Here is a 26,232-nt window from a genome sequence, read left to right on the forward strand (position 1 = left end):
TTCGACTTATATGACATTTTTTTTACGAATCGATTGTTAGTCGTTTGTTATTGATTGTTAGACTAATTAGAACGTTTGTTAGTTAATAGTTTTTACGTAATCACGTATAATAATTTTTAGTGTTAATTTAGCCGGTAAATATAAAATTCTTTACAATTTTCGGTTCAAACCGTGGTCAATCGATGCGGAATCGTTTGTTAGTTCCGAATATACTAATTAAAACGTTTGTTAGATCACGGTTTCGCTAAAAAAAGCGAAAAACTGTATATCGTTTAGCTGCTGCCGGAGAGTGGGGGTGAGACGTAGAATATGTGGCGGTTTCGGAACGCATTACGTAATAGTTTATCAACTCGGGAAACGTGCTTAACCTATTTTCAATTTATTTATCAGATTTTTTTATGCCTAATACCTGGCTACATTTCACGTGCAAAAATATAGGTAAGTGTAAAATGGTTATGATTCCTGTCATACCGACGAGCTGTAGCGACTACGAACATGCCCTGTGGCTATATGCGCATGCTCAGTGGCCGCACACGCATGCAAAAGTGCGCGAATTTGAAACGTATGTATACTTATATAATGCATATCACTTATTGTTAGCTTTCAATGATGAATATATCTTATATAATATATCAAAGTACGGGAGGGCTTTGCTCCTCTGCACACCCTCCCCCCCCCTCATGCATGTACTTTATAATTTCGCTTTACAAAACTTAGCATGTACTTTAAGTTATAAAGCGAGGTCCACGCTGCCTACCGGCGGGGTGGGTGCAAGGGAGGGGACCGAAGGCCCCCTCTCGCACCCCCCCGTGTGTGTGTGTGTGTGTGTGTGCGTGCGTGCGTGCGTGCGTGCGTGCGTGCGTGCGTGCGTGCGTGCGTGCGTGCGTGCGTGCGTGCGTGCGTGCGTGCGGCGTGCGCGTGCGTGCGTGCGTGCGTGCGTGCGTGCGTGCGTGCGTGCGTGCGTGCGTGCGTGCGTGTGCGTGCGTGCGTGCGTGCGTGCGTGCTGTGCGTGCGTGCGTGCGTGCGTGCGTGCGTGCGTGCGTGCGTGCGTGCGTGCGTGCGTGCGTGCGTGTGCGTGCGTGCGTGCGTGCGTGCGTGCGTGCGTGCGTGCGTGCGTGCGTGTGCGTGCGTGTGCGTGCGTGCGTGCGTGCGTGCGTGCGTGCGTGCGTGCGTGCGTGCGTGCGTGCGTGCGTGCGTGCGTGCGTGCGTGCGTGCGTGCGTGCGTGCGTGCGTGCGTGGTGCGTGCGTGCGTGCGTGCGTGCGTGCGGCGTGCGTGCGTGGCGTGCGTGCGTGCGTGCGTGCGTGCGTGCGTGCGTGCGTGCGTGCGTGCGTGCGTGCGTGCGTGGGTGCGTGCGTGCGTGCGTGCGTGCGTGCGTGCGTGCGTGCGTGCGTGCGTGCGTGCGTGCGTGCGTGCGTGCGTGCGTGCGTGCGTGCGTGCGTGCGTGTGTGTGCATAACATCTACAATTTAACATAGTCAGGATAGTCAGGATAAATTAATAGATTTTATTAGTTTATTCTAACTATATTAAATTGCATATGTTATGCATACACACACATACACACACACACACACACACACACACGAGGGGGTGCGAGGGGGGCCTTCGGTCCCCCTCCCTTGCACCCACCCCGCCAGTAGGCAGCGTGGGACTCGCTTTACAGTACATGCTAAATTGTAAAGCGAAATTATAAAGTACATGCATGGGGGAGAGGTGCAAGGGAGCAAAGCCTCCCGCCCACGTATGTACTTTGATATATTATATGTGATATATTCATCATTGAAAGCTAACAATAAGTGATATGCATTATATAAGTATACATACGTTTCAAATTCGCGCACTTTTGCATGCGCGTGCGGCCACTGAGCATGCGCATATGGCCACAGGGCATGTTCGTAGTAGAGTCCTATATAAAGAGAGAAGCGCAACCGGTGTATCGGCTGCTGATTGGCTCCGCCATTTTGTCGACGAACAGTGGCGCGACTTCTTCCTGCTTTGAGTGATGCAATGTCATGTAATGTCATCTGTTTGGATATCATAGTACACAATAAATGTTGTATACCTGGATTCTCGACAAAATATGGTCAAGATCGTTTTCTTCGAATTTTTCCGACAAATAGTATTTTAAAGACGGGATTTCTTCCTGCTTTGAGTGATGTAATCTTATAATGTGATCTGTGCATCGTACATCATGGGAGGTTACAACAAATGTTGCATACCTGGATGCTTGACAAAATATGGCCAAGGTCGTATTCTTCGGAAATTTCCGACAAAAGTATTTTAAAGACCAAGTGGAGACAAAATTTAGGAAATTTACGAATATTGCTGTCAGGTGGCAAAACTCAGAACCGCATCCTATGAGTACAATTGTGCTTTTAAAAGAATATGTCATGTTCTCTAAGGAGAATGATGGTGATACTCATCAAATAATGGTTTCTGATGAGTGCTTCAAGGCCATTATAAAAGCAGAAATAACATTTCGTGAGGTCCGTGATCATACCACTTCATTTCAATACACAGATGTACTTGAGTACCTTGTGAATGGGCTAGAGTATGTATGGAATAATACTTCTATTCCAAATTGTCACAAAATTTGCAATAAAATACTACGATGCTATTTTCGATCTAGACTAAAACAATATGGCTTATTGAGAAAACAACAACTTTCTAATAATAATATCAACAAAAGTAGCAAGAGTGTAAGCTATGCGGACAGTAGCAAAGTTATTATAAAAAATGAATCTTTTTAACAGAAAATTGATTAAAATAAATAATTGAAAATATTTACTGCAAATAAATATATTTTTACTTTTAATCATATTCATGCAACAGTATGTTTATGTTATTTTTTCACAATTTTTTTTTTAAACTTACACAAATAAATATTACAAATCTTGGAATAAAATACATAATCCAATTTTGATCCTTTTATTTTGATCCTTAAATTTTATCTGATTGAGGTCCGGATGCACCGACCTCTTGGTAAACTGATAGTTAAATCATATGTTTTTCCTTCACATTAGACAAAGATAGACATATGATTTAACTATCAGTTAGCTTACCAAGAGGTTGGTGTAACCGGGCCTAAAAGGATTTCAGTAGAAATTGTTTCTGTAAATCAATCGATTAAACATTGTTTTTACACAAAAGTAGGTATTCACTGAACTAACTTTAATAACAGTAATTGGTAAATTAGATATTCCAATTTCATATCTTTTACACTGTTCTCGGCTATTAATTTTTTTATAATTCTCGAGTTTCTTTTTGCTTCTTCTTTCAGTTGTTCCAAATATGCTGGTCTATTTGATATCAACGAGTCTTTCTCCATTGTTGATCTGGAAATGTAAAATAATTACTTATTAAAATCTTCAAAGATAGTACTTAATCAATGACTTAAAGAAACAAGTGACACTTTATTAGCAACAAATACTCACATTAATCACAAAAATTATTCTGTCAATAGTGTATGGATTTCTCTTGGATCTTCGCAAAATTATTCTACACGTTACGATCAAATAAATCAGTTTATTATTAAGTCAGTATTAAAATTTCTGTGATCAAATTACTTTTATATGAATATATATTCACCTTAAATTTGTTACAACTCAAAATATTAACGAACAGCAGCACGTTGGGACTCCACGTTACAAATAATTAACTTAAACTTTTTTTAAGTTCGGGATAAGCCTATCACCGTGTCTCCAACTGAGGGTTTTAGTTAATTAACTCAAACGGCAATCTATAATAAATTAAAAAGGTATAAGGTATAGCCTATGTATAACATAACCTCCCTCCTCCCTTTAATCAAAGAAAACCTCTTTCGATTTTTTTACACTCACATACACGGAGCCACGCGTCATTCTGCTTCTCCACATTTTACGTTTGATATTCGATCTGCGACGAGGACAGAATGATACTTATAGCGCTGAAAGCGTCAAAACGAACGCGAACGCAGCCACAGAACTCCGTTTTTCTGGAGCTAAAGAGCCAGTTAGATAAAAGAGAAGGGGAATATCACGTGATATCAGGCAGCCATTTTGTCGACGAGTAGTAGCTATATATATTGCTCGGTTGCGCTTCTCTCTTTATATAGGACTCTAGTTCGTAGTCGCTACAGCTCGTCGGTATGACAGGAATCATAACCTGATTCCTGTCAAATTTAACGTTTAATATTTCGCGTCGCGGAGCAGAACGACACTTTTTTCTGCCAGATTGGGTCGTTTCGTGCAAAAACGCGTCGAATGAGCCTAAATTCATCGTTTTTTGTGCTGCTGTAGCTAAACTGAAGAATTACCCTATTACGTAATGCGTTCCGAAACCACACTACATATTCTACGTCTCACCCCCACTCTTCGGCAGCTAAACGATATACAGTTTTTCGCTTTTTTTAGCGAAACCGTGATCTAACAAACGTTTTAATTAGTATATTCGGAACTAACAAACGATTCCGCATCGATTGACCACGGTTTGAACCGAAAATTGTAAAGAATTCTATATTTACCGGCTAAATTAACACTAAAAATTATTTTCGTGATTACGTAAAAACTGTTAACTAACAAACGTTCTAATTAGTCTAACAATCAATAACAAACGACTAACAATCGATTCGTAAAAAAAAAATGTTATAAGTCGAAATTGTGTCCGGCTAACTTCTATGAGGTCGCTAATAGCGTCTCCCCGAACCCATTATATTCTTCAGTCTTTTCTACCCTTATTTCATATATAATTCTATAAGATTTGGCTGATTAGACCCAGCTTTTTACGCGATTAAAGGTCCATATACGAAGTCCATATATGGACCATGTAACCTGAACTCCCAAAATCAACATCGATTTGACATTGCGTTGATTAAAACCCCACTTGTGCTACTAAGCTAACTTTCTATCAATTCATGAAAAGATTAAAATTAAAAAAGTGTGCAAATTAGGAATTTGCACATTGCTTCCTTATCATTACAGATCGCTACCATTGCTCCTATTTTATTTCGCTCATAAAGCTTCCTCTATAAAGAAGCCAAACTAATAAATACTAATAATAATTATTAATGCATCGAATAAAATACAAGCTTCCTCATAAGAGAAGCTTTGTGAGCGAAATAAAATAGGAGCAATAGTAGCGATCTGTAATGATGAGGAAGCAATGTGCAAGTTTCTAAATTTTTTTGATAAAAATGCTAGATTTTTGAAAAGTATTTAATAAATCAAAGCTGGGATTAAATTTAATTAAAAAATATATTTTAATCGTATTAAGAAATACACATCTACAAATAATTCTCGTATTTTTTAGTATATCGATCTGTATATAATATGATACAACTTTTTATATCTTAAAATAATTATAAAAACTATCTTAAAGAAAGAATTTCTCAAATTAGGATAAAAACTTTCATTTACATATGTAAATATCTTTATATAATACTTCATTTGGTCAATGATGATGTCCAGTTGTAATCAAAGCAGGTAAGAATGATCCTATTACTAAGAATAATATTTCTTTAACTTTAAGTCCAGTCGTAGAGAGCGTCGTACCCTCGCCGCTTGGCACATGCGAATAATTACTGCTTCGTGTCATCAATTCTGGCAAAACATGTACAGTGGCTACATAAAGGAATGTTCCAGCACTAAACAACATAGCCAAACCAGTTGCATTGACACTGCTCAGTGTTTCTTTTCCTTCCTGAAACGATACAAAAGTTATAATTAATATTTATAATTCAAAAATTATTCTCTATAGTACAAGAAATGATAATGGAAGAATTATAAATTATCAGTTATAATAATCTCTATATGTATAAAAATGAATGTATGTATGTATGTTTGTCCGCTATGCAAATGTACAGTTTTCAAATTAGAACAACTTAAATTTGGTATACTATCTCATGATACTCTAACTTAGACCATAGACGTATTTTGAGAACCGCATCATTACCGATTTTTTGGGAAACCGGTTCCAAAATTTTTCTAATGTCTGTCTGTCTGTCTGACTGCGAACTACTCATTCATTAATGGACCGATTTTCTGGAAACCGGTGCCAAAATTTGTCTAATTTTTCGGAGATGGTGTCGATAAAAAATAAATTAATATAAGAAAATAAAAATAAAAATAAAAAAAGGGGCCCTCATACCAAATTGTTTAAAAAAAATCCCTTTTTTCAAAAAAAAATTTTTTTTGGGTAAATATTACTATTCGAGGAAAAACATCGTCTACTGTCTAATAAATTAACCCGTAAAAGGTTTTGGAAAGGGGTCGAAGTGAAGGGAAAAGATCTGCTGGGAAAGAATGTTTATTAGCATCAGTTGCGTTTAGAATTTCATGATCAATTTAATTTGTGATATTATTATTTTACTCTCACAGTTTTCAAATTAGAACAACCAAATTTAGTATATTATCTCATGATACTCTAACTTAGACCGTAGAGGGTTTTGGGAATGGGTCTGAGGCCGGGGACAAAGGGCCCCCATACAAAATTGTCTAAAAAAGGTCCCTTAATTTCTTGAAAAAAAAATTTTTTGGAGATTATATTACTATTCGGGGAAAAGAAGGAAGAGCTTTTTAGCGAAAAAGCTAGTTAATCATAATAATTAATAGTTATTATAAATAATTAAAAATGTAAAATTTTATATAATAAATCAATATTTTTGAAACACTATATATATATATATATATGTAGGTCCGGAAGTATGTTCCGGGACTTTTATTTTTTTACATCGGTATATTCCAGGACATTTGGCAGTTTCCAGGACTGTCCTGGAAAAAATTCATGTCCTACGGCACGTTTCGGGACAATTTTTTGAATCTGATTACATATATATGCGTTATATTCCAGGACTGTACATTTCAAAAAACGTAAACAGTCCCGGAACATACCTCTAGACCTACATATATATATATATAGTATATATATATATATATATATATACAGGGTGCTAAAAAAGCATTCAGCATTTATATGGTAGATAGTATATTTATATGGTACACATAGTACTGAGAGTAAAAAAGTTTTAGTAAACATAGATTGAAAACTAAATCACACATTTCAGAGATATAAACAATTTTATATATTACTACTGTGGCGATTATATCGTCATACAACTGCCGAAACAACTTGAAGTAAGAAATAACGAGGTCGAAAAACAGGGAAAGACGTTAGATCGGAAAACATAAATATAAGTAACGATAAGCGGAAACGTTAAAGGCAAGACACAAACAATAATTATTAACGTTAAACCGAACGAGACGTGACGAGCGACTTCTCGAAGGACACGAAGTCCGGAGAGGAGAAAACTGTCGCGAGATCCCGGGGACAGAGAGACAAGCATTCGACACTGCGACTCGCTAGGGTAAAGACGTATCCGCGTGAACTGTAAATACTTAGAAACTTTCGTGATTAAAGACAGTATTAAGTATTAAGTATTAAGACAGTATTAAGAGACAGATTTGAAGAGATCAATCAATTAATCCTTTCACGCACGACTTATTCCCAAACTACCATGACTGTCTTTTATATGTCACATATGAAAGTTTACCTCGATGTTTACAAACCGCGTTCTAAATGAACCGCGTTCATTCAATTTCCATACATACTTTAGAAATATTTCACCAGCAATCGTTCAGTTGTCATTATACTATTAGCGATTGTAAATCTATTTGGTGATTACACAGTTACGAAGTATCGTGTTGAAAATGTCAACGCATACTCAAATCAAAAGAAATAATTAATGCAGATATACATTTTATGTATGGTCATGGTAATGGAAATGCTGCAGCTGCGCAACGTCTTTACGCAAAAAAATTTCCTAATCAAAGAGTTCCCTCACATACATTTTTTTGTCTTTACCCATGTCTTTGTAAATCAGGTTCATTTGGAACTCGCCATCGGGACTCCAAAAGGCCTAGATCTGTATTGTCATAGAACGCTAAAAAGATTTGCATTTTAAGGGCAGGAAAATTCCGAAACCAATGTAAGAAAAATATCGGTAAATGTTTACAATTAGGGCCCCACCTCCGATGACCTTGACCTTGACATATGTTGTCAAGGTCACCTTCCTGAGTGACCTTCAGAAGGTTTTAGTCGGGGGTCGTTTCTTATTAAAAAGATATAAACAAAAAAAGTTTGGAAAATATAGCAGCTATTTTGAGTATTGGAAGGCATAAATGACTAATATATATGTCGAAATAGTTCACGCATACATTTTTCACGCGAACCGAGGTTCACGCACACCCCCCCCTGCTTTCGGGGGAGGTGCGGTAGTCCCGAAATAGTTCACGCATACACTTTCCACGCAAACCGAGGTTTACGCACCCCCCCCTGCTTTCGGGGGAGGTGCGGTAGCCCCGAAATAGTGCACGCATACACTTTTCACGCAAACCGGCCCGAAAGCGGGGTGGGGGTGTGCGTGAACCTCGGTTCGCGTGAAAAGTGTATGCGTGAACTATTTCGGGGCTACCGCACCTCCCCCGAAAGCAGGGGGGGGGATGTGGGTGAACCTCGGTTCGCGTGGAAAGTGTATGCGTGAATTTTTCATGCGTGGAAAGTTAATATGCGAAATGTCACATGGGTTAGATGACGCGCTTTAAAAGTATTCAACTGTTTAAAGCGCGTCATCTAACCAATGTAAGTATTCTCTGCTTTAACAAAAAGACTTCAATTTATCAACAATTTACTACTTTAAATGTTGTGTTTTGGTAAAGCAGCGACTTTCTCGCGAAATAAAGTATTCTCTGCTTTAAAGAAAAACGTAATATTAGTCGTTTATGCCTCTCAGTACTTAAAATAACTGCTATATTTTCGAAACTTTTTTTGTTTATAACTTTTTAATAAGAAGCGACCCCCGACTAAAACCTTCTGAAGGTCACTCAGGAGGGTGACCTTGACAACATATGTCAAGGTCAAGGTCATCGGAGGTGGGGCCCTAATTGTAAACATTTACCAAAATGTCCAATGCTATATAAGTTAGTGCTCCTCTTGTCTGAAAAACACTTCATGAGCAGTTACTTTATCCATACCATATCCAACGAGTGCAAGTATTCATTCCATCGGACTATTAAGCAAAAGTACAATATTCGGTAATTATTCACTTTAAGGGAAGCACCTCCAATGACCTTGATATGTTGTCAAGGACACGACCCTGAGTAACTTTTCCTCATAACTTAATCATCGCTCATTGCTTATTTAAAAGTTATGAACAAAAAAGTTTGAGAAATATAACAGTTTGTGTCAGTGTTAAAAAGAGTAATTTGCTGATATATGTGTATAAATCCTATTTCTCTTATTATTATTCACGTCGCCTGAGAAAGACGTTTCAAACTACTATTAACCGGCTATTGCGATAAATATTACCACATGCCTCGGTGGTCGAATTGGTACGACGCCCTACACGGAATGAAGGAGGTTCCAGGTTCGAATCCTGGCTGAGGTAATATTTTTCGCAATAAATTTTCTTTACAGTTATTAGATAATTAAATCGAGTCAATTTAATTCCGGGGAGAGAAGGGTTTTTAATTCTAACAATTACTGTGTTTTAAGTCCGACAAATAATCGGCGCGCAGTTTGTTGGAAAAATTATATGTATATATATAGACATATATGTATACAGTAACTAATATAAGGCTGTCAAAGACCTAAGCTTTGATCGCATGGCTTTTGATTCTAATTGATTGTATATCGTCGATCCTATTTCTCTTATTATGTGTATAAACAGTGCACATTTAGGCGAGAGAAAAGCCCTCCCCCGCAGGCAGGGGTGGGTGGGGCGGTGGACGTTGGTTAGCGTGAAAAGTTGAAAACCTTACCCGTACAATAATAGACCTCGTTTTGCCTTATAAGCAGGATTGGTGGGATGAGGTGAACCTTGCTTCAATCTATTCAAAGGTCTATTATTGTACGGTTTAGGTTTCCAATTTTCCACGCGAACCGAGGTCCAACCCTACCCACCCCTGCTTGCGGGGAAAGGGCGGTAGCCCCTCCTCCGCCTACATGTGTACTGTCTATGCACACATATCAGCAAATTACTTCCTTTAGCACTGACACAAACTTGTAAATTTCTCAAACTTTTTTTGCTAATAACTTTTAAATAAGTAATAACCGACAATTAAGATGTAAGGAAAAATTACTCAAGATTATGTCCTCTAGACAACATATGTCAAGGCCATTAAAATCGGTGAGGTCGCCCTTAATCTCATTGTGCGGTTCGGGTTTTCAACTTCCACCGAGGTCTATCTCCACTCACCCCTGTTTGCGGTAGTCTCTTCTTCGCCTATATGTGTACTGTCCATACACGTATATCAATAAATTACTTCTCTTAACTCTGACACGAACTGTTATATTTCTTGAACTTTTTTTGTTCATAACTTTTAAATAAGCAATAAGCGACGAATAAGTTATAACGAAAAGTTACTCAGGGTCACAACATGTCAGGTCAAGGTCATCGGAGGTGCTTCTCCTAAAGTGAATAATTACCCAATATTCGCAGTAGCTACTCGGAAAATGTACACTGAATCCGTATTTCGTAATTTGCATTTACTGATAAAGCTGCAAAATGGAATTACAAAGAAGGATGTTAAAAAAGTCCGATTTTTGGCCCTTCAGCGAAACTTTAGTTGACCGTAAAAAATTGTTGTTTGGGATCCACAAGGAACCATAAACAAGAAAACAATCTTACATCTTAGATATGCGGGGAACATTGATTTTACATCGAAATTCCTTGTGAAAACGAAATATTCGGATACTACGCTAAAATTTCTCATGAATTGGATGCATTGTGAAGGTGTTTTTATTATAATTGGTATCAAAAGGTTTTTGAAATCTCTGATCACGAATCTATTATCCAAATTAGCCCAGTAGCAGGGGAAAAAAATAGGTCTTGCCCTGCAAAAGGTCGGGTAGTTCTGATTTTTGGATATGTTTTATATTTTGGGATCCTAATGAAAAATCCAAGTTTTTGACCTTGGCGCACTTTCGCTCGCGCCGCCATCTTAAAAAAATGGAGCACAAAACCAGTTTTTTCGGAATATCTCCTTACCAGTAGGTATTTAGGCAAAAATAATTATTATCAATTTTATAAAAGATATAATTCCCTACAACTTTTGTCTGAAACATTTTTTCGTATATGCAATAGATAGCGAGTTACAGCACTGTAAAGTGGAACAAATTATTAAAAATTTCACAAAAGGCTCCTTTTTAAGCATATTTTATTATAATTATTGTTTATTAATTTCTATTAATATAAATTTATTATTATTATTAACAATAGTAATAGGACTCTAAGATTTAAAATCGATATAATGTGAGAATGCCGTCTAGTCCGAGCTTTTGGATCTAAGTAACGAAATAATTTTTTGTGTGAATTTTTAGTAGATATTATTTCCAACAAATACTGCGCGCCAACTGAATTGTCGGTCTTGAAACACAGTATGCTTGTAGGAACAGTAAATTTACATATTTTTAAAACGATAATCGATTTAATTTTTGATGCTGATACGCATCGTATCTAACATCTCCTCCCTCCAAATATTACTGTAATGAATTTATTGCGAAAAATATCACCTCAACCAGGATTCAAACCTGAACCTCCCTCATACCGTGCGGGCGTTTCACCAATTCGATCACCGAGGCATGTGATGATTTTTCTCGCGAAATAATTTTTCGTGTGAATTTTTAATACTATTTCCAATAAATACTGCGCGCCAACTTGAACATATAAATTAATTATTATTTATTTATAATTAAATAGAATAAATATACGTAAAATATTTTCAGCCTACGAATATGTTTAAAACGGAGCCTTTTGTGATATTTTTAATAATTTGCTCCACTTTACAGTGCTGTAACTTTGTTTAAAGTTGAACGAAACAGAGAGAGAGAGAGAGAGAAATTGTGTAGAAGTAGCCATCTGTGGCATTTGTGTTGCGGTAGGTCAGGCCGCGCGTTCAGCGTAGGCCATGTATTACTACGCGCGCGAGACGCCGACCGCGTTGCGTCCCGGGCGAGAGAAGCAGCGAGCGTAGTGTTACACAGCGCGTGCGTGAGCATGTCAGGAGGGGCGCGCAGCCCGGCGAGCGAGCATTCGTCTTCCGGCAGTCGTAGAGTAAAGTCGTGTCCGTCTACTAAGATCGGTTTTCGAGTACATTCTTTCGAGCGAATTAATATTCGAGATACGTAGTTGCGAAAGTCGTTCTGACTATAAGAACCTGTTATCGGGGCGGTAGTGTATAATATTTCCGAACGCCCAACAAGAGATAGAAGGACATTCGTTGCAGTATTCAACCATTGTGGACCGATTTGGAAACCCTCCCCGGCTTGAGTCAAGCAGCCATTGTGGAACGTTCTGGAAAGCCTTTCTGACACGAGGAAAGCAGCCATTGAGGAACATCGAGAGATCTGGTCTTGGCTTGGTCATTGCAATCTTTAATAATTAACTGAATGTCATATTTGAGGAGAGCTTCAATTATAAGGTAACCGGCTTTGGTCTATTTGAGAGAGGAAGTTAGACGCCCGTCTAACGTTACACGAAGGATCCCCGATACTTTCATAGTGACCATTCTCACTTGCATAAATCTCGAGAGCAAGTTAAGAGGGATACTTCCTCAATTATAGAAGAGCCGCGAACCTTTAATGTCGAATCAATTACTAAAACTGAGCTCAGTCTAAATATATTCAATAATCTTTTCTTGCAGTTGCAATTATTTCAATAACAATTAAAGAATGTAAATTGCTAATTTTTGTGCGATTGATATTACGTGATAAACACGAGACCTTTAGATTATTCACTTGATTCCGTTCTTATACGTACGTGCTTCACACTTAAGACTCGTTTCTAATACTTGATCTGCGATAATATATATTAACCGTTTGCTTGCCGTTTTGAAAATATCTCCCAATAGATATTTACTTATATTCTTCACTTAATGACATTACGGTGCGTACATGCGTAACACTTACGATTCGTTTATAATAACTTTACTTGCGACAACATGTGTTAACCGTTTTCATGCGCTTTGATAATATCTCTCAATATTCTCGTGTCATTTGTTCCTTCCTTATCTAAATCAAGAGGCCAGGCTCGTGCACGGGCTTGTTCCTAACAAGCTTGCTATCCATTAGATATACAAAAAAATGTTTCAGACAAAAGTTGTAGGCAATTATATCTTCTACAAAATTGATAATAACTATTTTTGCCCAAATACCTACTGGTGAGGAGATATTCCGAAAAAACCGGTTTTGTGGTCCATTTTTTCAAGATAGCGGCGCGAGCGGAAGTGCGCCAAGGTCGAAAACTTGAATTTTTCATTAAGACCCCAAAGTATAAAACATATCCAAAAATCAAAACTACCCGACCTTTTGCAGGGTAAACTTACCGAGCTACTGGGCTAAATAGCAAAATGTAGAAATGACGAATAAAAAATGACATTCTTGACATGTAGTTTTGTACGTAAGATTGCATCATTCAAATATTTTATCAAAATGAGTCTGAGCGCGCTTTTTCAGACATGCTGATTACGAATCCATTAATTAAATGAAAAAAGAAAAGCTTATATAGTCTCATTTTCTCTCTAAAATCTATAAACTCTCTAAAAGGGGGTTACCAATTTCTATCTTTTTAGATAAAAATCGATAACCCCTTCATTATTAACAATTTTTATTAATTCTATTATATTCTTCAGTTTTTTCTACCCCTATTTCATATATAATTTTTTAAAATTTAGTTGATTAGTTCTTAAGTTATAGAAATTTTGGTAAGTTTGGCTGTTTTTTTAAACAGAAATCTGTAATCTCTTTATTATTAGCAATTTTGCATTTTTTTAATGCAATATTTCGACGTCTTAGAACATAAGAAACACATTGGCATAGAAAACTACGCAACCAGTTTTCGAAAAGATCGGTAACAAAAAATAGTACACTTTATAGCACTCCCCGGGAAATTCTACCCCTACTTCATATATAATTCTTTTGTAAGATTCAATCAATTATTTCCCGAAAAATTGGAAAAATTAAAAAAACCGGTTTCCAAAAAGATCGGTAACAAAAACTGTACACATTATGGCACCCCCGGAAAATTCTACCCCTACTTCGCATACAATTCTTTAAGATTCGGTCAATTAATTCCCGAAAAATTGAAAAAATTTCGGTACCGGCTTCCAAAAATATCGGTAACCCCTTTTGGAGACTTTCTAGACTTTAGAAAGAAAATGAGACTATATAAGCTATCAAATGACAACTTGTTTATTACTCTACGATTATTATTTTAGAAAATATAACAAAAAAACTACACAACCGGTTTAAAAAAAATCGGTATTAAAAAATTAACCCCACCACCGCCATTCCCGGAAAATTCTACCCCTGTTTCATATATAATTCTTTAAAATTCGGTCTATTAACAAATGAGTAATTCGCGGAAAACGTTGCAAGAAAACGTGCATCTGTAGCTGAAGTTACCCCCCCTTACTGTCGACAAAGACGTAATTCTACGTCAAAATCTAACATGGCGGGTTCAAGATGGCCGACCCAAAATGTTTGTATTGCCAGAATAAAATCAGGTAATTCATTTATTTTATAGAGTACTTGACGTTCAACGCCTTCAATTATTATATGTAATAAAACTCATTATATGTAATAAAACTCAATAACAAAAACAATTTAAAAAATTTATCAACAGAAGCATTTCAAGTTAACACTTCAAGTTGCTCGGCCGCAGTGAGCAGCAGCATGTGGACAGTGACTATAGTCACTGTTCGGCCGCAGTAAGCAGCATGTGGACAGTGACTATAGTCACTGCTCGGCCGCAGCGAGCAGTATAATGGACGTACTGAAAGGATTAATATCAATTATAATAAAAAAAAACCTTCGCAATGCATCCGATTCATGAAAAATTTTAGCGTGGTATCAGAATATTTAGTTTTCACAAAAAAATTCGATGTAAAATCAATGTTTCCCGCATTTCTAGGATGTAAAACTTTTTTCTCTTGTTCACGTAGGTCCCAAACAACAACTTTTTACGGTCAACTAAAGTTCCACAGGAGCCAAAATTCGGACTTTAACATCCTCCTTTCCATAGTAATCATATACCTATGGGCATTAGAGAGAGATAATCCTCATGCATTTATTCAAACAAACCACCAAAACCATTTTTCGTTAAATATTTGGATGGGCCTTATAAAAGATCACCAATTTAAATCTCTTGAATTTTTTTATGGGAATATTTGAAAAGCATAGTTTATTCTTCGCCGATAAATGACTTGGAAGTGAACTTCCAGGGTGCTTGTCAAATAATCCGACAAAAACCTGGAATTTTCAAGAAAGTTTGCGACTCTGTAAGAAGAAGATGCCAAGCGTGCATTGAAATGGAACGAGAACATATGAAACACTTATAAAAAATCGCTACTTAGTCAGTCATGGTAGTAATACAAAATTGTTTATATTTCTGAAACGATTGAGTTTTCAATCTATCGAAACGAATATCGTGAACGAGAGTATTGGCCAACGGTCAGACCTCACATGTAACGTGCAGGAAAGCCAAGAGGACAGAAGGAAAAGAGAACAACGGGAGCAGAAGACTGCTGCGCACGCAACATGTACATGATCGCAAGGTCGGTATAGAAAATGACCACAGACATCTATATATTACTGGGGTGCTAACTTCTTATGTATAAGGGTCTGGTAATCCTTATGTACAAAATAAGTATATAAAAGCATCCTTTCCGCGCATGCGCCTTGATGCGTATATATTGGGTTGGCCAATAAGTCCGTGCGGTTATTTATAAGTAACATTTATAAGTAAAAAACCGCACGGACTTATTGGCCAACCTATTACTATCCCAAGAAGCGCTAATGCGCGTATTGGGACCTGACATTTGTCGCCATGACATCTGGTGGTCAAAAGTAAAAGCACTCTATTGTTCGAAATTCCGTTATCACACTGCGCCATCCGATCAGATGGCAGCATCAATCGGATATCGACGGGCCGGATCGCCGGAAGTTGCCGCAACTTGCGCAAGCACGGGCGCGCTCATCGCCAACTTCTTCCTCGCGACACACAGAGTCGTACAAATGGCCGCGCAGTGATCAGACGTACGACGTGTACTCTGTGCATTTGATTTGTGAATACGAATTGAAGTGCCTACCGCAGTGATTGAAGCTGCCGAGATACTTTACTAACGTCTAAAGAGACCGCTCGTCCAACTCTGGTACATCGACACGACGAATCAGGCTCACACGTGCGCGAGTGCCGACCGCCACGTGTCTCACCGGCTCACGGGCTAATCACCACGAGGAGGGCAATTAATATAATTGCCTCTCGTACTCACGGACAATCTAAAGACTTCTCATTTATTCACCGCTCATCGTTTCCCAGGTCAGATTGTACATTTTTAACGCATTAAAGACGGCTCAGACTGTGTTCTGAGTTACACATAAATTAAAGAAATAATTTGTTAACACCTTCCACGCGCGTCCTTCTCATCCCGCTTCCATCGCCGGGATTAATCAGCGATTTCGCGAACAAATATTAACATTTTAATAACAGACTATAACACAGCATTTGAAGCCCACCAAAACTGTGAGCTGATCGGCGCCATATTGGTTAAACCTCGCCTTCATGTCAGATCCCAATAACGTGCTTTTAATGCGCGTACAATTGAATTGGCTTCAAAACCACATTAAGGCTGCGTTCGAAAACGCTACCTGAGGGTAAACTCGGGTGAGTAGTGGTGGGGGTAGGGCGTATCCCGAGTGTAAGTAGTTTCCGAACGGCAAATAAGTAATAAGACATGGCGGACGAAAGGCAATCCCGAAAAAATATTATTGTATCCTGTGCATGACTGCTGGACAAGAAATAATCAGGATAGCTTTAGATAGTTTATATCCAGATAGTAATGATAAGCCGCTGAGTGCTTCTACAGCTTCTACTTCCTTTTAATAAAATTAAATGATGCAATCACCAAATAGCGATGACATATTTTTTTATTTAAAATTGTTGTAATGCGGAAGCCGAGTTGGCCTCGTTGCGACACCGAGCTGCCAGCGCACGAGTTCCGGCTATTGCCAAATACACCTTCGGTGGCATTCCGGGCTTCACCAGGTCGCCAGGCTACTGACCTGAGCCCGGAAGCAAAAGCGCTGACAGCTGAGTCGACAACGAGGAAGCGACTCCGCGCGATAAAAAGCCCGCCCTTCCGATAAGCGGCTTGCAGTCCAGATTCCGAGCACGTACCGCGTTAATCTATTATTATTATTACATATTATACACTTTGTTACACCCGCAAGTCAGGGTAGTGAAACTAAGGCCATTCAGTGTATTACATCAAATATCTACTTTATTAAAAACCACTGCTACACGAATCTCGCGAGTGTTGTTCTTTCTTCCACCCAGCGGATCCTACGAACGGTGCCGGCCCTGAGAACGACCTCACGGTGCGGCACGACAACAAAATTATTGGTTATTACTTTACAAAAGGAGTGTAAAATATATCGATTGCTTAAGCAACTGTTAAGATATATTTATTACGTAAAATAAATTATTAATTAATATAAATAATAGAAAAACATAATCGTAATTAGCGTCAAGATATTATTAAATGTAAATAAAATCTGATAATAAATTAGCGGTAGGCAATAGAATATAATTAACCCTAGAAAGACTTTTTCGGGTCTGAGAGATCCAGCCAAATTTTCGAGTAACTGGCATCGCGGGGTTATTGACATTATAAAGATGGCTCTATGGCGTAAAAAAAACTTTGGTCCTTTCCCTACCATTTGCCGCTAGGGGGACCCTGTAGTCGCTACGGAACAGTGCGAACATAAGTAGCATCGAGTCTCAAAAATCCAATTATGTACGACTCGGTTGAAATTCGAAAGTAAATATATGCCTCTTTTTTTGCTGGTTTGGTACAAAATAAGTAGTATTAAATAGGGCGGCAGTGTGGTCTAGTGGTAGAACGCCAGACTCGTAATCTGAGGAACCAGGTTCGAGTCCACTAGAGCCATGAAGCATGGAATGTTTTTCCGATAGCTGCGCCCCTCCGTGCAAGATAGGCTCTTGTGCGGAGAAAACTGGGCTCCGTCTTTCGGAAAGAAACGTTAAGTCGTTGGTCCAAAGGGTTAAAGTGAGAGGAAAAGGATAGTATTGGTAGTAGATTGCGAACCTTGCCCGGATATGCAATAAATTACGAATTTTACAGTAGTATTGAATAAATATTAAAGTTTTTGTTAGAGTTTTTTGATATTAACAATATTTATTGGTTTATAAGTATGACTTTGATATTAAAATGTTTGATAGAATGTGTGTAGTACACACACACGCGCGCGCGCGCGCACACGCGCACACAAATATCACCGCATAATGGACAACTTGGTACCCTACAACTTTTGTGCAAAACATTTCTTCCGAAAACGTCATCTTTCCGAGATAATCCAGTGTCCCGATCTTTTTGTTACAGCCTTTATGCAAATGTCGGATCGTCCGATAGATGGCATCTGATGAGATCCGTTTCTCGTATTTGAAATATGACAAACGATAGTATAAGAACGGTATATAAATCAAGTGTTCGGTACACCTCATCGAATATCAGTTGTATCGGAGTCCACGCTTATACTTAATAAAGTGGCACACAATTTTGTATCGATATATTTATGGTTTTATAGCATTTTACATCCCTTCATGATTTTTAATTATATCTGAGCAGATCTGGATACATTCGGTAAATAATTACATCTCGGCAGATCAAATTATATCTGGTCAGATCTGCTTATATCTGTTCAGATCTGGCCAAATAGAGACAATTTGCAGATCAAATTATATCTGGCCAGATCTGATGAGCCAGATCTGGTCCATATCTCGACAGATCTAATTTTTTTTTCCCGGGAGATTAGATCAGAGCTCGGCACTCCGCCTAGCGCTATTCTTCTTACCTCGTCGACCCGCGCGGTCTATGAGCCGCTGGAGGCTCAGGCGCGTATAATTTGTGAACAATAGCTTTTCATGTCACCCATGAGGTACTATTGTTGATAAGTTTTTTTTCTTTTTAAGTGGGATCCCTAGTAGGCCTAATCCACTGATGACTGAAACGACCCTTTAACTAATTGAATAGAAGCAGAATTCAATAATTAATGAAATAAAGAATATTCAGGCTGAATTTCGGCATCTTTTACGGGCGAAAACGGGAACATCGACCTGCATATTGCATGTCGGTAATCGATTAACATCGGCAACAATTTTTCACTCCGTTTTAGGCGGCTTGCTACGTGCAATACGCAGATCAATGTTCCCGCTTTCGCTTGTAAAAGATCTCGAAATCCAACCTAAATTTTTTTTATTTCAATAATTATTGAATTCGGCTTCTATTCAATTAGTTATAGGGTCGTTTCATGCAGTGAATTAAGCCTACTAGGGATACCATTTCAAAAAAAGATGTGTCAACAATAGTACCTCATAGGTGACATGGAAAGGTATTGTTTACAAATTATACGCGCCTGAGCCTCCAGCGGCTCATAGATCTACATATGATACAAAATATATTTCAAATAAAGATCAGTTGAGCATTAAATAAACAAATTTAAAAAAATGTTATTACCGATAAAAAAAACATCAACTTTACTTTTCTACATAGTCATTAGGGTGGAGCGAACTTGTATATAAAAAACAAAATTTTTGAATTTTATAACGCAATTAGGCGGAAAAGATGCGAATATGTCTAAAACTAATATCTGTAAAATTTCAACTTGATCGGAGCTCATCTTCTGCCTCCAACTTTTTTTTGAAAATTTTACTAAAAGCAAAATTTTGAAAATTAAAAAAGAAGACGCAGCTGAAAAGGAGGGGTGTCAATAAGGCCGTTTTTTGGCTTACGTCAGAATCGCTCCAAACTGTGGTATTTTCTTCCTACCGATGTAGCTCACAACTTCCTAGAACCGTTTGCTGTCCAAGCAATTACTTAGAGGCTGAGAACGGGCAACTTAAAATCTCAAAAATCAATTAAAGTTTTTCACATGGTGGTAGTGCCGGTTTCATTTCAGCATGTTATTGTTGGGAGAGTGGGAGGGAGAGGGAGGCAGGGGAAGGGAGAGTAAAAGGTTGAGGGGGAGGAAGAGAGGGTGGGAGGTAAAAGGAGGAAAAAGAGAAAAAATAAGGGTCGGAGGGAGAGGGAGGAAAAAGAAGAGAGAAAAAGAGATAGGAAAAGGAAGGAAAAAGGGAGAGGGAGGCAGACCTGGTTCCTCTCGTCTGGTTCCCGTCATTCTCTCTCTCTCTCGCTCTTCCTCTCTTCCTCTCTCCCTCTCCCCCTCCCCCTCTCCTTCTCCCTCTCCCTCTCCCTCTCCCTCCCTCTCCCTCTCTCCCCCTCTCCCTCTCTCTCTCTCTCTCTCTGTCTCTCTCTCTTTCTCTCTGTCTCTCTCTGTCTCTCTCTGTCTCTCTCTGTCTCTCTCTGTCTCTCTCTGTCTCTATCTGTCTCTCTCTGTCTCTCTCTGTCTCTGTCTGTCTCTCTCTGTCACTCTCTGTCTCTGTCTGTCTCTCTCTGTCTCTCTCTGTCTCTCTCTGTCTCTCTCTGTCACTCTCTGTCTCTGTCTGTCTCTCTCTGTCTCTCTCTTCTCTACCTCCCTCCCTCCCTCCCTCCCACCCTTCTACCTCCCACCCTCCCTCCCCCTCCTTTCCTCCCCCTCTCTCCCTCCCTCCCAACAATGATATGCTGAAATGAGACCGGCACTACCACCATGTGAAAAACTCCATTGATTTTTGAGATTTCAAGTTGCCCCTTTTCAGCCTCTAATTGCTCGGACGACAAACGGTTCTAGGAGGTTGTGAGCTACATCGGTAGGAAGAAAATACCAGTTTAAAGCGATTCTGACGTGGGCCAAAAAACGGATATTTTCCTACATGGGAAATTTTGAAACAAAAGTTGGAGGTAGAAGATGAGCTCCGATCAAGTTGAAATTTTACAGATATTAGTTTTAGACATATTCACATCTTTTCCGTCTAGTTACGTTATAAAATTCAAAAAAAATTTTTTTCGCTCCACCCTAATAGTCATTGCTTTTTCTAAACATAAACCACTTCTTGTGAGGTACTATTTTATATCTATTGCGTAAAAATAGCGCTTGGAAGTTTAGCCAATTCAATACCGCTGCTTTTAATTTCTATTATTTTTGAACCGCTGAAAACTAGCTTCTTAAGATAAAGGAAAATATGGGATATGTTAGAAAATGTTTTTTTTTTTCAATAATACAAAGTGTGTCACACTGCACAGGGTAAAAAAATTCAATATTTTTACAATATATAAAAATTTTTCGAGTACTATCTAAACAGCTGTAACATTATACCGAGTAATTTTAAAGTTCCCTTTTATAAGTCTCTTAAAAAGTAGCTTGATAATGGTTTGAAGAAAAGTAACAGTACTGAATTGCCTAAATTCCCAACTGGTAGATCTTTATGTAGAGAACATTAAAAAGTTGGTGCTCCGATACAAAAAGTATTTGGAAGAAACTGATAATTATGTAGAAAAAAAAAATAAATATATAAATATTTCTCTACCAATAATACAATTTTTTGACGTAGAACTACGTCTTTCCCGAAGAGGATGGGGTAACTTTGAGTGCACGACTGCAACGTTTTCTTGTAACGAAAACATGCAACACTAATATTTCTCGAAAAGTAATAAAGGAAAATATACCTTATTATAATGTTTTTGAAAGCTCTCAATATGGGCTAAATGCTCTTGCAATTTATTTTGCTGGTTTTTTAAAACTGATTTTCTTAATATGCCAATGTGTTCAGAATGTTCTAAAACGTCGAAAAATCATAATTTTTAATAAATGTTTCTATGTGTTGTATGTATTCCACCCGCTAAGATCCGATTCCAAAATTCTAATTTTTCGAGGATGGCGATGATGGGTTTGATTTTTTTAAAGATTTAACTTTGTTTTCTTAAAAAATCTTAGTACCGGTTTCATGAAAATCGGTTTACAACGAAAAAACTACTTATTCATTAATTGACTGTTTTGGTTGAAACCGGGACCAAAATTTTTATAATTTTTCGGGGAGGGCAATTGGTTTAATTTTTTCAAAACCGATTTTCTTCAAATTGATGACTGAATTTTACAAATTTTTTCATATGTTTTCAGGACACATTTAAAAAAAAAAGAAATTTTAGAATTAGCTTATATTGTTTCCTCATTTTGACGGGTGTCATTTGAAATTTTACACATTGCTTTTAATTTATGCCCCTTAACTACTGCGTATGGTAACAAGTTGATTTACTGTAAATAAGTGGGATTGGTATAATATAGTATAATATAGTAGTATATTATAATATAGTATAATATAGTATACATCAAAACCATGCAATTAATAAATGCAAACTTTATTTTTTAAGAAAATATTTTTCGATTTAATGTATAAAAAACTGATCACGTCTATGAAACTTGTTTTTTATTATTTTATCTTTAATTTTTAATTTAAAAAAGACAAATTAAATTGCTATTTTCACATATTATATGTCAATTTAAAATACGGTGTTCAAAACTAAATATTTTTAGAGTTATAATCTATTTAAATAAAAGCCACTTTTACGAACCTGGATATGGAAGATTTGCGTCCTCACTCTAATGAAAGGAACAAATTTCTTAAAAGTAAATTAAATTATCTCTTCCAAATTTAAAAGAATTATATATGAAATAACCGTAGGAAAGATCGAAGAACATAATGGAATTAGAAAAAAATTTCCAAAATAATAAAACATTACGCAAATTAGAAATTTGCACATTGCCGCTACATGGACCTTTACCGAGGAACAAGGGTATCCATAGGATTTCCCCCACATTAAAAAAAAGATGCTTAAAAGGAAATATAGTAAAAAAATTTAGTATTTTTTACTTCCAAAAAATTTTTAACCTAAAGAAAACAAACGCAAATTAAAAACTTGCACATTGCTTCTACATCATTTTATTTAACTTATAAAGTTTCCTAGGAGAAAACCAATTATATGCTAATAATTTGGGTCTCATAGATGAAAATTTGAACTAAAAAAACGAGCACAGTAACAACTGTGCCGCAAAAAAACAACGTAGAACTACGTCAACTGTCACTATTTCATGTTAAAGTATTCTTCTTTCGCTGAATACTATAACATGAAATAGTGACAGTTGACGTACTCCTACGTCTACTTTCCTTCGCTAAATACTTTAACATGAAATAGTGATAGTTGACGATAGTTTGCCGCACAGTTTTTATATCTTAATTGGTTTCTCCTAATAACCAACTGGCTCTTATTTTTTAAACACGCCTTATAGATTGCAGATCCTGCAATCTATCCATCCATCCATCCATCCATCTCCATCCTCCTTATCCATATCCCTAATTTAAAAAGTCATGGAAACGCAAGAAGTGCTTGTTTGGAGTCAAATATATCGCGTGCATTATTACCGTTTTTCCGTGTATCTGATTAGCTGTCGAGTTTGCGCGGCGAGTTTCGCGATGCTGATGATGCAGTGAGCTGTGATGGATGATGACAGGATAACGGCTCGCATCTTGTGGGATTAGTACGCGAGGTTAATGGGATTATAATATATATATAATATATAATTTTTATTTTAAAAAAATTTTTATTTTTTATTTAAAAAAAATTAATTACTGCATTCTTCATTATATATATTTTTAAAGAACACAAAGTTAAAAAAGATATAGAGAAGAAAGTAAGGGAAAGTGGAAAGTTTTGTTAAATAAAAAGTAAGGAGACGACAGAAAGATAAGAGTAGAAAGATAGAAAAAATTAGGTATAGAAGAGAGAACGAAAGAGAAGAGAAGAAGGAACGATAAAGAGAAAGGTATATATTATAAAAATAGATATTTATATTGTTACGCCCGTGCTGTACGCCCGTTCCGTGCGCTCATGCGGGTCGCCCCGTAGCGAGAAGTCGCGAATCGTCCTTATAGCGACGGCTGTGTTATTGATAATTACGTCTGTCAGATTTCGCTCCGGGTTTCCGTCACGATCGGACGTGTTAACCCGAGCTCCGTGTACAAACGAATCTTCATTAAACGAGTTCCTTTTATATAAATAACGAGCCTTATTTATTGAGCAAGTGCCGGAGTGCGCGTCGCGAGTGTGTGCAAGAGCGAGAGAGTGGCTAACGCCCGGCGAGCGTACAATATTACAAAAATGTATCTATCATAATTATATATTTAGGGCGGCAGTGTGGTTTAGTGGTAGAGCGCCAGACTCGTAATCTGAGGAACCAGGTTCGAATCCACTAGAGCTATGAAGCATGGAATGTTTTTCCGATAGCTGCGCCCCTCCGTGCAAGATAGGCTCTTGTGCGGAGAAAACTGGGCTCCGTCTTTCGAAAAGAGACGTTAAGCCGTTGGTCCAAAGGGTTAAAGTGAGAGGAGAAGGATAGTGTTGGTAGTAGATTGCGAACCCTGCGGGAATATGCAATAAATGACGAATTTTTAATTATATATTTTAAAATTATAACCTTGGTTAAAGAGAATAGTAGAAATGCAGGATTATGGATACAATTAGATCATGTCAAATACTTATTTAATATAGTTATCAAGTAAAATTTAATAACTTACCTCGTGATTTAAATAAAAAAGTCTATCTACATAGAAATGTCCGTTTATGCTCTAACTTTCGTAATTTTTTAGATATCGGGATGCATTTTTTTTAATCGATAAAGTATTATGTAAGGAAGGTTGGGATTGAATTTGGCAATGATCGGTAAAGCGGTTTTTTGTTTAAAGAAAATTTCAAATTTTTGTAGAAATATTTGTGGTTGCTCTAACTTCCGCAAATTTTAAGATATCGGGCTGTTTTTAATTTTATTATATTCTTCAGTCTTTTCTACCCTCATTTCATGTATAATTCTTTACGATTTGGTTGATTACATCCAGTTTTATACGCGATCAAAGATCCATATGCGAAAGTCCATATATAAACCATATAATCTGAATTCCAAAGTCAATATCAATTTGACATTGCGTCAATTGTAAAATCCCACTTGTATTACTAAGATGACCCTTTTTCAATTCATAAAAAGGTTAAATTTAAAATAAAAAAAAGTGTGCAAATTAGAAACTTGCACATTGCTTCCTCATCATTACAGATCGCTACCATTGCTCCTATTTCATTTCGCTCATAAAGCTTTCTCCTCAAACTAATAAATACTAATAATTATGCATCAAATAAAATACAAGCTTTTTATATATAATTTACATAAAAATCCTTGAAAACTGTAGTTTTTGAAAAAATGGGGCTAACAGCCGAATAATGTCTGATCCCTGAAAATAAAGAAAATACACACGCAAGATCAGGTTAGGTTAGGTGACTTTGCGTGCGTATTTTCTTTATTTCCAGGAATCAGATACTATGTATCTGGTTGTTAGCCGTTTTTTCGAAAATTACAGTTTTAAAAAATTTTTATATTAATAACATATAAAAATACGATCCATGCAAGTGTTGAAAGTGTTTATAACAGCAAATGCATTCATTTCTGTACTAAACGTATCATAGTTTATCCTTTACAGAAAAATTAACAAATCTAGAGGTGTATTGAAATTAATGAACATTAGTGTATACGTTTAAAAATTCATGTGTTTTATATCTCGTGCTTAAGGTAGGAAACTTACAGAAAATAAAGAAGAAGAAAAAAAGAAAATTTTGTTGAATAGAAAATGAGAAAATGTCAGAACAATAGAGATAGAAAGAGAGAAAGGTAAAGATAGAGAAAAAAGAAAGAAAAAAAGAGAAGAGAAGGAACAATAATGGTATACAATATTATAAAAATATTTAAATTTGATACATCTGCAGTATAACGCTAATCTCTCCGTTTTTTTTTTAATTTTTTATATTTTGTGTATTTTGCGTCATAAAAAAGATTTTGATATACAATAAGAAGAATATCGTTGTTTGTGTTCCGTTTGTTTAAAGTTTATAATATTTAAAATATCACGATGTGTCGATAAATAAGAAAATAACAATTTATGAATATATTATCTCTCTCAGTTTTGCATTAATATCTACCAATTATCTCGAAAAATTTGTATTTAATTTTAAAAATGTTCAAAATAAAAAATATTTCTTTTTACTTCTATTTTCGCATAAAACATTAAAAAATAGTTTTTATTTAAAAAATAAAATTGACTATTACTTGACCTGTAGTTGCACCATCTATAACGAAACTAAAAGTTTCCTCTTTAATATCAGACAAATCTTGTTTAATACATTTTACATTGAATATAGTTAAGCTCTG

General features: G+C 36.9%; 1 protein-coding gene across 6 annotated transcripts in view; it reads right to left on the minus strand.

The window, feature by feature from the left end:
- Positions 1-2,912: 2,912 nt before the first annotated feature.
- Positions 2,913-26,232, minus strand: part of Zip102b (Zinc/iron regulated transporter-related protein 102B) — a 30,926-nt gene continuing 7,606 nt past the window's right edge. For 5 of the 6 annotated variants that reach the window (XM_071775440.1, XM_071775438.1, XM_071775439.1 and 2 more), the window contains 4 exons: positions 3,840-5,676; positions 3,589-3,739; positions 3,435-3,498; positions 2,913-3,335 (listed from right to left, as the gene is read on the minus strand). In XM_071775440.1, the coding sequence (XP_071631541.1) occupies positions 5,428-5,676 (249 nt within the window). In that variant the 3' untranslated portion in view covers positions 2,913-3,335; positions 3,435-3,498; positions 3,589-3,739; positions 3,840-5,427. The remainder of the gene's footprint in view (positions 3,336-3,434; positions 3,499-3,588; positions 3,740-3,839; positions 5,677-26,232) is intronic. The other variant, XM_071775441.1, reaches the window with a different exon arrangement.

This window comes from Temnothorax longispinosus, chromosome 4 (assembly GCF_030848805.1).
Source record: "Temnothorax longispinosus isolate EJ_2023e chromosome 4, Tlon_JGU_v1, whole genome shotgun sequence".
In the NCBI taxonomy this organism is placed as follows: domain Eukaryota; kingdom Metazoa; phylum Arthropoda; class Insecta; order Hymenoptera; family Formicidae; genus Temnothorax; species Temnothorax longispinosus.